The sequence below is a fragment of the Ovis aries genome, chromosome X (assembly GCF_016772045.2).
Source record: "Ovis aries strain OAR_USU_Benz2616 breed Rambouillet chromosome X, ARS-UI_Ramb_v3.0, whole genome shotgun sequence".
Lineage (NCBI taxonomy): Eukaryota > Metazoa > Chordata > Mammalia > Artiodactyla > Bovidae > Ovis > Ovis aries.
The window spans coordinates 62,836,968-62,850,439 of NC_056080.1; the positions used below are offsets into that span (position 1 = coordinate 62,836,968).

The 13,472-nt window shown below is 38.5% G+C and overlaps 1 protein-coding gene across 5 annotated transcripts in view; it reads left to right on the forward strand.

The window, feature by feature from the left end:
- The window catches only part of EDA (ectodysplasin A), a 365,424-nt gene that overhangs the window by 262,614 nt on the left and 89,338 nt on the right, over positions 1 to 13,472 (forward strand). For all 5 annotated transcript variants that reach the window (XM_060408156.1, XM_027963660.3, XM_027963661.3 and 2 more), the window contains one exon: positions 6,519 to 6,624. In XM_060408156.1, the coding sequence (XP_060264139.1) occupies positions 6,519 to 6,624 (106 nt within the window). The remainder of the gene's footprint in view (positions 1 to 6,518; positions 6,625 to 13,472) is intronic.

Here is a 13,472-nt window from a genome sequence, read left to right on the forward strand (position 1 = left end):
AGTACCGGAGTGGGGTGTCATTGCCTTATCTGTAAATGATCTCTAGAGCCCCAAAATAGGAGGTAAGAAAAGGCAGAGACTGAGCTGGTCTATAGTATAATTTCTTGCCAATGCCACACTATGGTAATCTCCTCAAATAAAGGTACTATTCTTTTTTATTTTCTACTTTGTAGTCACTTGCATTATGGGGCAGTGATTTTTAAGTCAAACTGCCTAGAGAGCAGAATTCAGTAACTGCTTTTAGCTCTATGTGAAAAATTTTGGTTCTCTTTAATTTCCATGTTTAATTTACTACATAATTTCAGTCATTATCATATATATTTTTTAAAAAGTGGATAGTCCCCAGCACTCACATCAGAGGTGTCCAGGGTGCCAATTTCCTTTGGTATTTGGACTGATGACTGCTACCTCTACCCTGACCCTGCTGGTGGCAGCTCCCATGGGATGCTGTGATCAATGTTGAGTATCCTTGTTTCTTCTCTCTCACTCTTAAGATCCATTTGGTTTGCTAACTGCCAATAGTATAATGTGTCCTTAGGCTACTGCACCATGGTTGATCTTAAGAAATGTGGTCTCATTCATGTCAAATAAAATGCTGGCTTTATAGAATGGATTACTGATAGTTCTATTATTCTTTTGACAGAGAGACACTAATTAGGGGCCTACTATGTGCCAGGTCCAGAGCTAGGCAATAGGGTTACCAAAATGGACAAAATGAGGTCTCTGCCCTCAAGAAGCATATGAGTAATTTCCTATGAATCAGTAAACTATTAATACAATCACATATATTGCCATGAAGTATAAAATGAATCAAATTTATTCTATGTCAATATTGGTAAAAAAATAAAAAGGTACCCAATAATTTTGAGGGTTGAGATACTAGAGAAAAAGTGTTCAGAGCAATATCTGGAGAGTCACTAGCAATAATGAATTTATCCCTCATGTCTCAGCATTAACGAATTTTTTCCAGCTGAGATCCCTGTCATCTGCAGGTGCTGTTTAACATGTATTTTACCATAGGAAACAAGGGTGTAATCAGTTAATAAAGTGTAAAGAATTAGATTTTTTCCCCTTGAACAAATTGCCTGGCTGTGGCCAACATTCCTGATGCCTCCTCCCTTGTGCAACAGTAAAGAAATATTTGAAGAGAGAAGACTATTTTGTTCATATTCTACAACTTGCCTCTGGAGACCATCCTAATGAATGCAAAACTCAAGCTAGAATTCTAGACTTTGTATGAGCAGCCACTGATTTTTGTCTTTACCATTATACTACACAGAGGATGGTTTTCCCTCTTACCTCTAATTGAGACTCAAATAAGGTCACTGTGAATAGGAATCCTCTTTCAGTCTAACCATTGTTCTGTGTTGCTTTCATTGAGAAAACGGAAACTATGTTCTGTTCAAAGCATTTTCATATACAGGCAGTCCCCATCTATTGAACACTTTACTTTTTTTTTCTTTTCCTCATTTTATTTATTTATTTATTTTTTTTACTTTACAATATTGTATTGGTTTTGCCATACATCAACATGAATCCGCCACAGGTATACATGTGTTCCCGAATCCTGAACTCCCCTCTCTCCTCCCTCCCTGTACCATCCCTCTGGGTCATCCCAGTGCACCAGCCCCAACTGCCAACAGCCTCTCTGAAGGGACTTTAAGCTACTCCTACTACCCGTGGAAACTGGACTTGTTTCTGCTATCTGTAGGAGCTGGTTTCTCCCTCAGCTCTCCTTCTCTGGAAGCCTCAGTTCTCACAGGCTCCCATCAGACCCTTTGAAACAATTAATATGTGATCACATTCTCCCACTGCTGCCATCAGGACATAAGAAGCTGATTGAAGACCCTGCCAGAATCCTCATAGGAGCTGAACCCATGAGGGAACACAAAGAGTATAAAGAAAATTCTAGAATTCTGGCTGGTGATGGTGGGAAGGTTCTCCATTTGTGCTTCAAAATCCCTTTCCCCTAGAAATAGCATTATACTGTAATAACATACCTTTGTAAAACTCAGTTGTCTGACAGATTCACTTATCCAGACCACAGCCAGAAATAAGCAGTAAACAAATGACTTCTAAGCCACCAGAGAATATGCATCTTACTTTATGCAAAAACCATTCAAAAACACACTGCCTGCCTGTTTCTCTGTTTTTACATGATTTTAATTAGTTTTAATGAGGTGACAAGCCTATAGAAGATTATAAGCAGCAAATTTGAAGAGACTGGAAAAGATGTTACAACTAGGTGGAGTGAAATCTGATAGTTGACAGCCAGGTAAGAGACCAAAAAAAGCGTTAATAAGAAGTTAAGAATTCAATACCCAACCACAGTGAAAAATCCCTTTGCATCCACAAGCATGGCTACAATTAAAAATTGATATTATCAAGCGTAGTGAAGATGCAGAACACTGGAACTCTCTTACATTGCCAGTGGGAATATATTAATACAATGGTACAGTCTCTGGAAAATAGTTTGATAGTTCCTTATAGTAAATACTTACCATATATCCCTAAGATTCCACCCTTAGGTGTTGACCCAAGAAAAATGAAAACATATGCCCTACTCATACTCATATCAGCTTTATTCATAATATCCCCATACTGGAAATAACCAAAATGTCCCTCAAAAGGCAGATGTGTTAAAAAGCTATAGTATATCCATACAATTAAGTACTACTCAGGAAGAGAAAGGAATGAACTACCAATATTCAATAATGTGGATGAGTCTCACAGATATTTTGCTGAGAGAAAGAAACAACACAAAATCATATAATCATGTTGTATGATTCCATTTATCTAAACTGCTAGAATGGGAAAAACTAAGGTATGTGATAGAATCAGAACAGTGGTTCCTGGATTTGGGGTAGCACTGAAGAATGATTGGAAGGGCCACAAGGGGAAATTCTGGGGTGATGGAAATGTTCCACATCTTGCTCTCAATGGTGGTTACAAATGTGTGTATTTTTCAGACTGTATGCTTAAAATATGTGCACTGTATTGTATGTTTGTGTGCTCAGCCACTCAGTCATGTCTGACTCTGAAGCCCCATGGACTGTAGCCCGCCAGGCTCCTCTGTCCATGGAATTTTTCAGGCACGAATACTGGAGTGTGCTGCGATTTTCTTCTCTAGGGGGTATTCCCAACCCAGGGATTGAACCCACATCTCTTGGTCTCCTGCACTGGGAGGCAGATTCTTTACCACTAGCCCCACCCCAGAAGCCCTTTAATTGTATATAAATTATAGCTAAAACTTTCATAAAAGAACAAAATATGTAAAAGGAAAAATTATTCCAAGGATCTCCTTGCTATAGGATAAAATTTTAATTCCTTAACATAATCTGGTCTTTGTTTAATATCTCTTGCCTCATTTCTTACCATTCCTTCCCACCTCCTACCACTTATTTTAAGGTACTTTTATTTCCAAAAATAGCTTTTCTCTCTCTTTCCTCTGAACCTTGAAGCATAATGGTCCTTTTGCCTTGAATTCCTTTTCATTTTCCCATTCCTCACTAAATTCTCCAACATCCTACAGGATTCATAGAAGTAGCACCTCCTGCAAGAAGCCTTGTCCACTCCCAGTCTGTATTAGATACTTTTCCTCTTGCTCCCAGAGAACTTTATGCTTCTCTTTACTTAACAAAGCATGTATCACTCTGTAATGTAGTTGTAACTTCAAACAAACAAACAAACAAACACTTAAAACCATAGTGGGCTGGTTCCATTTAATGTACAGGCAAATAGTTTTCTACATACTCAGTAAACACAGAGTTAAATCATGTTGTAGTCAAAATAGTTGGAGTTTCAGCACTTCAGCACAAGTTATTAAGAACACTCTTCTATCTAGAATTACTTGTTCTACACTAAAATAATTGAGATTTTAGTGTAAATAGCAGTTTGGGATTATATCATTATTATTGTGATACGTTATTTATGTTGGCATCACTGACTCAATGGACATGAGTTTGAGTAAACTCCAGGGAGTTTGTGATGGACAAGGAGGCATGGTGTGCTGCAGTCCATAGGGTCACAAAGAGTCAGACACAACTGAGCTACTGAACTGAACTGAACTGATTTATGTTGTGGGTTAAGTAACTTTATTTGGGCTTTATCTGGAAACCTAGCCAGACTTTATTATGTTGATTCTATGAGAAAATGCATTTTACATTCCAGACAAGTGAGAAGAGGGCAATAGAGGATGAGATGATTGGATAGCATCACTGACTCAATGGACGTGAGTTTGCGCCAACTCCAGGAGATATTGAAACACAGGGAAGCCTGTCATGCTGCAGTTCATGAGGTTGCAGAGAGTTGGACACAACTTAGTGACTGAACAACAAGAAAGAAGTGACAAAAACACTGCTCAGTTGAACTGTGTGAAATTGCTGATATTTAACCATTTTTGACATACGGAAATGGCAATTTCATATGATTCAACCTAAATATTTTTAAATAAACCCTAAGGCAAGTTGGAGATTGCCTGTATATTCATGTATCAATTATGTATTTAATACATGTATATATTCTGCAAAACGCTAATCTTGTATATTAAGGCTATTGGCTGCAGTTTGTCTATGTAAACAGTAAATCACATGCTTTCTAGAAAGTTTATGTAGAATGTTAAGGCTTTCTTGAGTTCTACCCATCTTTTTTCCAATTAATCAAAGATGCAGCAGAAATGAGTTTATTCTGGAATTGTTTATTTTTTTAACCAACACTAGGATTTCTTCCTTTTAGCCTCTAAACTATCTAACAAGTCTATTTTAATACTAATTTCAATTATAATCATATCTCTCATTTATTAAATGCATATTAGATACTGTGTACTTGCTAACACAATAACTACTTAATGAACAAAGTACAATTATTGCCCCTATTTATAAATGAGGAAATTAAAACTTAAGGACCTTGCCCAAATTTACACAACTATAAGTGGAAGAGTTGGGTTTGGAATCACTTTCAATCCTATTTTGTAATACTCGGTCCACTGTTTTCCTCGAGCACATTTTCTTTAGCCACAAATAAGCATTCATGCTGAGAAATTATGATTAATTCAGTCAAGTATATATTTAAGCTGTGATTATCATTAGTGATACCAGGCCCATTCACATATGAAATACATTGTACTATTATGAGAGATCATCATAAGACAGTAGAGGACCAAGTACTGAAATGAATCTTATAGACCACAAGTTCTATAGGAGTTCTATTGGAGTAAGAAAGGGAAAAAATAATTGTGCACTTTGTCATTACTAACTCCCAGAAGAGTGTTAACATAAACGATACCATCCTATCATAATTGGATGCACACCATTCTGGGAAGAACCCGAAAGTTCAGCATAGATAGGAATGTGGAAAAGTAATGGCTGTATAATAATGCGGTCCAAGAAGGAGTAACAAGCTGAAGTCTAGTTCTGGGAAGACATCAGTAGTATGTGAGGGGAATTGGAAATCTATGACTGGGATCTCTGAACCCTAGAACTATACTGACCAGTAGGACTGAAGGATTACCCATTAGATATTTGGTGCAGATGGCAGAGGGGCAGAAGATATTAACCAAAATTTTATGCCTACATTATTAAAATAATAATGGTATCAAAAATGAAAATTTGTACAGTGGAAGGGAGGGTGAGCTTTAGACACTCTGAATTGTTTTTTGGAAGTATAGTTGGTTTACAATGTTGTGTTAGTTTCAGATGTACAGCACAGTTGTTCAGATGAATATATATATATATATATATATATATTTCAAGGTTTTTCACTTAAATGTTATTACAAAATATTTGTAGCTCATTGTGCTATACAGTAGGTGCTTGTTGTTATCTATTCTATATATAGTAGTGAGTATACATTAATCCCAAACTCCTAATTTATTCCTCCCCCTCTTTCCCCTTTCTTAACCATAAGTTTGTTTTCTATATCTGTGGTTCTAGTTCTGCTTTGTAAATAAGCTCATTTGTATCTGTTTTTAAGATTCCACGTATTAGCAATATCAGATGATTTTGTCTTTGTCTTACTTCATTTAATATGATAATCTGTAGGTCCATCCTTGTTTCTGCAAGTGGCAATGTTTCATTCTTTTTTATAACTAATACTCCATTGTATATTCCATTCCATATCTATCTATATCTATCTATATCTATATCTATATATATGTGTGTGTGTGTACCACATCTTTATCTATTCATCTTAGACACTCTGAATTTAAAGTGAAGGCAGACTGTCTACAGAAAGCCAGTTTTTTCTGTTGGCTATTGTTGACTGGGGCTTCCCTGGTGGCTCAGTGGTAAAGAATTTACCTGCCAATGCAGGAGACATGTATTTGATCCTGTTGGGAAGAGCCCCTGGAGAAGGACATGGTAACCCATTCCAGTATTCTTGCCAGGAAAATTCCATGGACAGAGGAACCTGGTGGGCTGCAGTCCATGGGTCGCAAAAGAGTTGGATATGACTTAGTGACTAAACCACAACAAAAATAGTTGAGTGGCTCAACTTTAACTAATCTACTCGTTATTTTTCAGATGGCCCTTGTGAATTTCTTCATCCCTAAAGAAAAGTCATACTCTGAAGAGGAAAGTAGGCGTGTTCGCCGCAATAAAAGAAGCAAAAGCAGTGAAGGAGCAGATGGTAGGTCTGCTTGGGTGATCCTTTATCATATATCTGGCAATACCATTCTAAAAACTACTTTTTCAAGTATGCTTCACCGTCTCATATATGATCCATAGAATCAAGGTTGCAGAAGATTTTCCCAGCCTAACCTACCTAATCTGCCTATACAAAGATCCTGCCTCCTCCAACCCCAGATACCTTTAGTCCTTTCAGTGTATCTGAGAGCCTTTAGTGTATCTGAGAGCCATGATGGCATTTGGACCTCTCAAGATCACCCTCATAAAGACCTCATCTCTCCTAGGGACATCCTATATCTACTAAGACCATCAAGAGGATTCAGTCCTATTTTTGAAATTGACAGAGTATTGTGCCATGGTATCACTTACATGATATGTTAAATCCAATGATAATTATGTCTTCATTGGTATCAGTTACCATGCCTCTGGGGCTTCCCTCGTAGCACAGTCAGTAAAGAATTTCCCTGCAATGCAGGAGACCCAGGTTCAATCCTTGGGTCAGGAAGATCCCCCTGGAAAAGGAAATGACAACCAACTCCAGTATTCTTGCCTAGAGAATCCCATGAACAGAGGAGCCTGGAAGGCTACAGTTGATGGGGTCATAAGAGTCAGACACAACTTAGCAACTAAACCACGACCACCAGACCTCTAGAATTCATCTGTACATTCCTCGACTACAGAGATTCATTTCTCTTTGTAAAGCCCCCAAATCCAGTCTAGTATCTAGCAAGTTGTTGGTGTTTGTAATATAAATCAATGATGTTGATTGCCCCATTAGCTAAGTTATGATTTGGCATGAAAACCATCTGTATTGAAGGTGAAGCAGTTTCATATTAACTAGCAATGCATTTTGTGGGGCATAACAAAATGTTGAGCTAGTTCCTGGGCAGGGTCTTTGAACTGATCTATTTTAATATCTTTCTGTCAATTGATAGAATGATACCTCTTTGGCATATGAGTTTGTAGAACGCATAGCTCTGGGCTATTGTAAAGCCATCTAGATTCAAAGACAGCACATGTCTGACAGAATCTTCCAAAGATATATATTCTAGGGGGTTACAAAGCAATATGACTTTATGAAAGTGAAAATGAGATTTTTTAAAGCTGACATTTGTCAGTGTAAAAATGTTACAATGATGGAAGCAGTTCTAGATGGCATGAGCAATTAATGCAATGGGGCCAAGAGTTTGTCACTTGGGACAAGAAGAGGTAAAGCTGGATGAAGACTGAAAAAGAGCTCAGAACAACAACCTGTAATAAAAACAAAAGTCAGAAATAAGGTAAGTAGGGTGTTTCTTGAGCATCACTGAAGTCTCAGGGGTAAGAAATCCCCCTGCAATGCAGGAGACACAGATTTAAACACTGGGTTGGAAAGATCCTCTGGAGGGGGAAATAGCAACCCACTCCAGCATTCTTGCCTGAAAACCCCATGGACAGAGGAGCCTGGTGGGCTATAGTCCAAAGGGTCATGAAGAGTCGATAACAACTGAATACACACACACACACACACACACACACACAGCTGAGCAACTGAATACACACACACACACACACACACACACACACACACGTGTTTCTAGTCAATGGAGGTGGCAACAGATTTGAGCCCTTCAACTGAGAACTGAACCAGTGGGGCTGTTCTCTAGAGCAGATATTTTATATATAATTAATAACCAAGTTTGAACCTAGGAAATGTGGTCCATGAAGTAAGAGTCACCCATTATTGACATCTGTTTTTCGCCAGTTTCCTGGAAGTCTTTGGAAAGCGAAAGTCACTCAGCCATGTCTGACTCTTACATGGAATTCTCCAGCTCAGAATACTGGAGTGGGTAGCCTTTCCCTTCCCCAGGGGATCTTCCCAATCCAGGGATCAAACCCAGGTCTCCTGTATTGCAGGCAGATTCTTTACTAGCTGAGCCACCAGAAAAGCCCAAGAATACAGGAATGGGTAGCCTATCCCTTCTCTGGGGGATCTTCCTGACCTTGGAATCAAACCAGGGTCTCCTGCATTGCAGGCGGATTCTTTACCAGCTCTTCTACCAGGGAAACCTATATATAAACTGAGAACTAAGAATCAAGGTCACTTTTCTCTCATTATCTTATTCTGTGATGTATGTAGATCTTTCCACCTTCAATTCTTCCTCTGAACCACACCCAGTACCACCAAATTTTTCATATTCCCTGATTGCTACAGAAGCGAGAAGAGAGGTGGTAAGAACAATATCACCTTCTGTCGTGGGCATGGTCTTCCCTTCCTCTCCCCAGAGGCTTTTACAGTCCAGTGGCTTTTAAAGTTTACCTCTACATCTGACTTTCCCAGTTTTCTCATAAAGAAGGCAACTTCGTCCTCTCTCCCAAACCACTTTATCTGGACCTGGCCATCAGATTGTTTGCAACTGATCTTCTTTGAAGTCTTTATACTGTTTTGAAACAAAATAGTTTTTCCCGTCTGTTGAAGGGCAAAGTCTCTTATTAATTTTTAGCACTTCTCATCTAATTTCCTCCTGACCTCATACTCTCATCAGTCATTAGATGCTGCTCACTTTGTGCCTACATCAAACTTATTGTGCAATCCAATATATATATATATATTTTTTTTAATCTTCAAAGATTATATTAGTATAATATTGAGAAGTAAAGAGCAAAAGACTTGGTAATGTAACGGGGTGGGGAGAGGAGCCAAGGAAACCGTCAAGGTTTCTGGAAAGGTGATGTACTATTTACTGCAAAAATTATCAGAGTGTGAAGATGTGTTGTTTTAGACAGGTATCTATGGGAAATTCAAGAGGAGAAAACCTATAAATATTTGGATATATGTATCTGAAGCCCAGGAAAAATATCTGGACTGGAAATATAGATATGGAGATGATTAACTATGTTAGGAGTTTCTCAGTTATAAGTGAGAGATAGCTGACCTAAATGGGATTAACGTTTGTTTTGTTTTGTTTTTAAGAGGGTGTAGGGTTTATTGGGGCTTCCCTGGTGGCTCAGTGGTAAAGAATTCAACTGCCAGTGCAAGAGACGCAGATTCAATCCCTGGGTCGGGAAGATTCCTTGAAGAAGAGCATGGCAACCCACTCCAGTATTTCTTGCCTGGGAAAACCCATGGATGGAGGAGCCTGATGGGCCACAGTCCATGGGGTCACGAGAGTCAGTCATGACTTAGTGACTAAGCAACATCAACAACAAGGATTTTATTGGCTTATTTCTAACTGTAAAGTCTCTGACAAACCTGGCTGAAAACCTGGCTGATTCTTGAGGCTCAAATAATGTCATAAGGGACTTCCCTGGTGGTACAGTGGATAGGAATCCTCCTGCCAATGCAAGGAACACAGATTCGATCCCTGGTCCAGGAAGATTCCACATGCCATGAGACAGCTAACCTGTGTGCCGCAACTTAGCCTGTGTGCTGCAACCACAGAAACCCCTGTGCCTAGAGCCTGTGCTTCACAACAAGAGAAGCCTCCGTGAGGAGAAGCCCATTCACACAAATGAAGAGTAGCCCCCCACTCACTGCAACTAGAGAAAGCCTATGCCCAGTAACAAAGATCCAGTGCAACCAAAAAAAAAAATTATGTCATCAGGACTTTCTCAATTCTGCTTCCCTTTGTATTAGCCTCTTTCTTCAGACAATTTCTCCCTATAAGGTGGCAGAAATAGCTGAGAGCAGCTCTAAGCATATATTTTACCAATTTAGCAAATCCGATAGAAGTGTGTCTCGTCCATCCATTGAATTCAGTAAAAAGTATGGTCAGAGCAGTTTGAGTAAAGTAATAGGGACAGAAAGACTGAGAATCAAGTCATATAAGTAGGTAGAAAATATAAAATATAAATGAAAGGGAGTGGGAGAATAGCTAGAGGTTTATTAACCATCTACTCTACTGTGGACAAGGCACTGTATTATATTACATCCAGAGATACAAAAAATGGGTAAGATAAGGTTCCTTAGTTCTGTAAGTGCATAAGAGAGAATCATATAAGTACTTCCCAGAGATGGTAAGTACTTATATGGAAGTATGATAAGATTGCAGTGGAAGCACAGAGGAAAGAACCACAGAAAGGCCAGTCAAATATTAAGTATATCTCCAAGGAAATAGCTAGCACATACTAGGCATGTGTATTTGAATGAATAAGTTGACATTTGAATTAGATTTTGGAGGATGAATGGGACTTCGATGAAGAAAAGTAGAAGATGCATTTCTGACAAAGGGAATAGCAAGTGCAAAGCCTAGCTAATCCCCTAGGTTTTTTGACTCTCTTCTTGGTCTAGGAATCCTGATATGTAATATAGGAGACTTAAAGGAAGGACTGAGCGGAAGCCAGAACCTTTGGGCAGAGAAAGTCTGACTCAAGCCCAGAACCACCTCAGGGCTTTCAAATGCTCACTCAAGCATTTGATCAATAGTATTTTAATCGCAAATTCTCTTGGCATCTTCCCCCATCTCACTACATCTCTCCCCTACTCTCCAAACACTTGGCAAATAAATATTAACATGGCAAATGTAATTCTTCCTTGTTTACAAACTTGAGCCATGTACAATGATTCTTAACTTAATTTTCTTGATCTTCTTACTCATCTCTCTGGTGCAGAGTAACACCATTTAGACCCACAGGGTAATTTAGAAATAGTGATTAACCCTACCTTCTCTCTTGTTGAGGACTCCAAACTGAATTAGAAGACAGATCCTATGTCATTAACATGTTCAGAAATATAGAAAAAGCTATTTTTGAGATGGGGAAGTAAGAGGGATGCTTTGGTGTGAGCTTATGAATCTTGCTTGCGTTTTACCACTTCTTCCTGTATGCATCCCTTTAATGAACCTAGTAATGTGGTGCATTAGTTCAGTTGTTTAGGGTCTAACCTCTCGGTGTTTCTTTATACCCTAATGAGGGGGATCTAACCAATCTGTGCTATTTGTCAAATGGTTTACTGGGGGAAAGATGGCTTTGTGCAAATATTCTCCCTGTAGCAAAACAACTCATGGATTTGGCCTGCTGCCAGAAAGTTAGTAGTGTCATCTTTATAGATGAAACTCGGCACATCATTATCTTATACTGTGACAGAAGAGCAGGAAGATTGACTTGTTAATTTGCTATGTTTTGATTCTAATCTGTTTAGAAATATGATTTCTTAAAAAGGAAATGGAAAAAGAATGTGTTTTTCCTGATTACTTCATGATATCTCCTGAGAGTATATTCAGATATTGTAAATACAGCATTTTGATTGTCTCCTCAAATTTCAGACATACTTCAGTACTCTTAAAAAAAAAAAAACTACACTGAAAAGATCAAATTTTGAAGTATGAATTACATGCTTCCAATGATTAAATTTTATATTACATGTCACGTATTTAAATCTCTATTTTGTTCAAAAGAAACAAAAGATTTCTTACCTGAGTCATGAGGTCATTAATTTGTGTAGCACATTATCTTTATAAGTCACCGCCAAGCTCTTTAAAAGCGTAGGTTTACATTATCACCTATGTAAAGGAGAAGAGTATATTTGTGGTACAAACATTTTATTTCAGAGGTTGTTTTCAAATTTCAGATCAGCAGTTTGAATATAATTTGTTCTCTCCAACCCAACAGCATAGTATGCAAAATCCATAAGCTATCAGAAACAAAACTCAAATTTAGTACAGTCAAGCTCTGGGTCCCTGGAAGAAATAATACATACAAGAAAGAAAAACTCTGTTGATATCAATAAACAACCTTCCAGACTTTTGGTTTCTCTCTCAAATAGCTTGGGGTAAGGAAAGAACATAGAATTTAAAGCCACATAGACCTGATTTAAAATTTAAAATTACTTCCAGCTTTGTGGCCTTGGCCAAGTCATATATCCTCTCTTAGCGTAATTTTTCTCATGACCTAAATATAGTAACGGTACTTCCTTTTAGTATTACAAGAATTAAAGATAAAGTAAAATGCCTAACTCAATTCTGGCACTTACAGGTTCTCAGTAATTGGTAATTATTAGTATCAAATGAGAATAGTACTATCTCCCTTATCTACACGAAGGACAGACAACTCTGTGGTTTGCATTGCATAAACTTTTGCTCCCTCCACTCACTTGACACAATGCTGGATTTGTTTTTACCCCAAGTCCATCATAGGCCATAGCAATTGGAGGTTTCTATTTTCTTATAACTTTCCCCTCCTCTAATCTAATTTTTAGTTTCTTTTCTCTAGGGCATCACAGGACAGTGGTGATGCAGGGACGCCAGCCACTCTCCATAGCAGATGTTGCAAAAACATTAGCAGAAGTCACCCTTGGGCCCCTTTAATGAGACAGGATGAGAACTCCATGACTCCAGCTAGGTAGGGTCTACAAGTCCATTGTCAGCCTCAAAAAATTACAGAAGACAGACCTTCCCCTTTCATCTTCCCAATAAAGTTTTTTGGGGTTTACATCTCTCAGGGGGGATTTGAGGCAAGAGGCAGGTGGCCCCCCAACCCAGGGTACAACAATTGGAGATTCATTATCTATGGACTGAAACCCCAAGACAAGAATATCAAGACAATTAAGGCAGAAGGCTGAGCCCTGCCCAGACCACATATTTCTCATTGTTGAAGTCAGGAGACCTCCCTGACCACACATGTGCAGAAAAGCCTCCTTGCAAGTCAAAGGGGAAGCAATGTCAAAGAATGTTTTACCCAGCTGCCTTTTCTGTAAAATCCATCTGCGCTAATAGATATGTGTGCACACATGGGAGGATTCTGAGATTATACCAAATATGGACTGTGAACCAGGCAAATCAAAATGATTGTCAAAGAAAAGCCAGAAGAAATAACCCTTAAATGTAATTCAAACTGCCCCCAGGGCACGACTTAGTAACTCTCTCTCCCTGA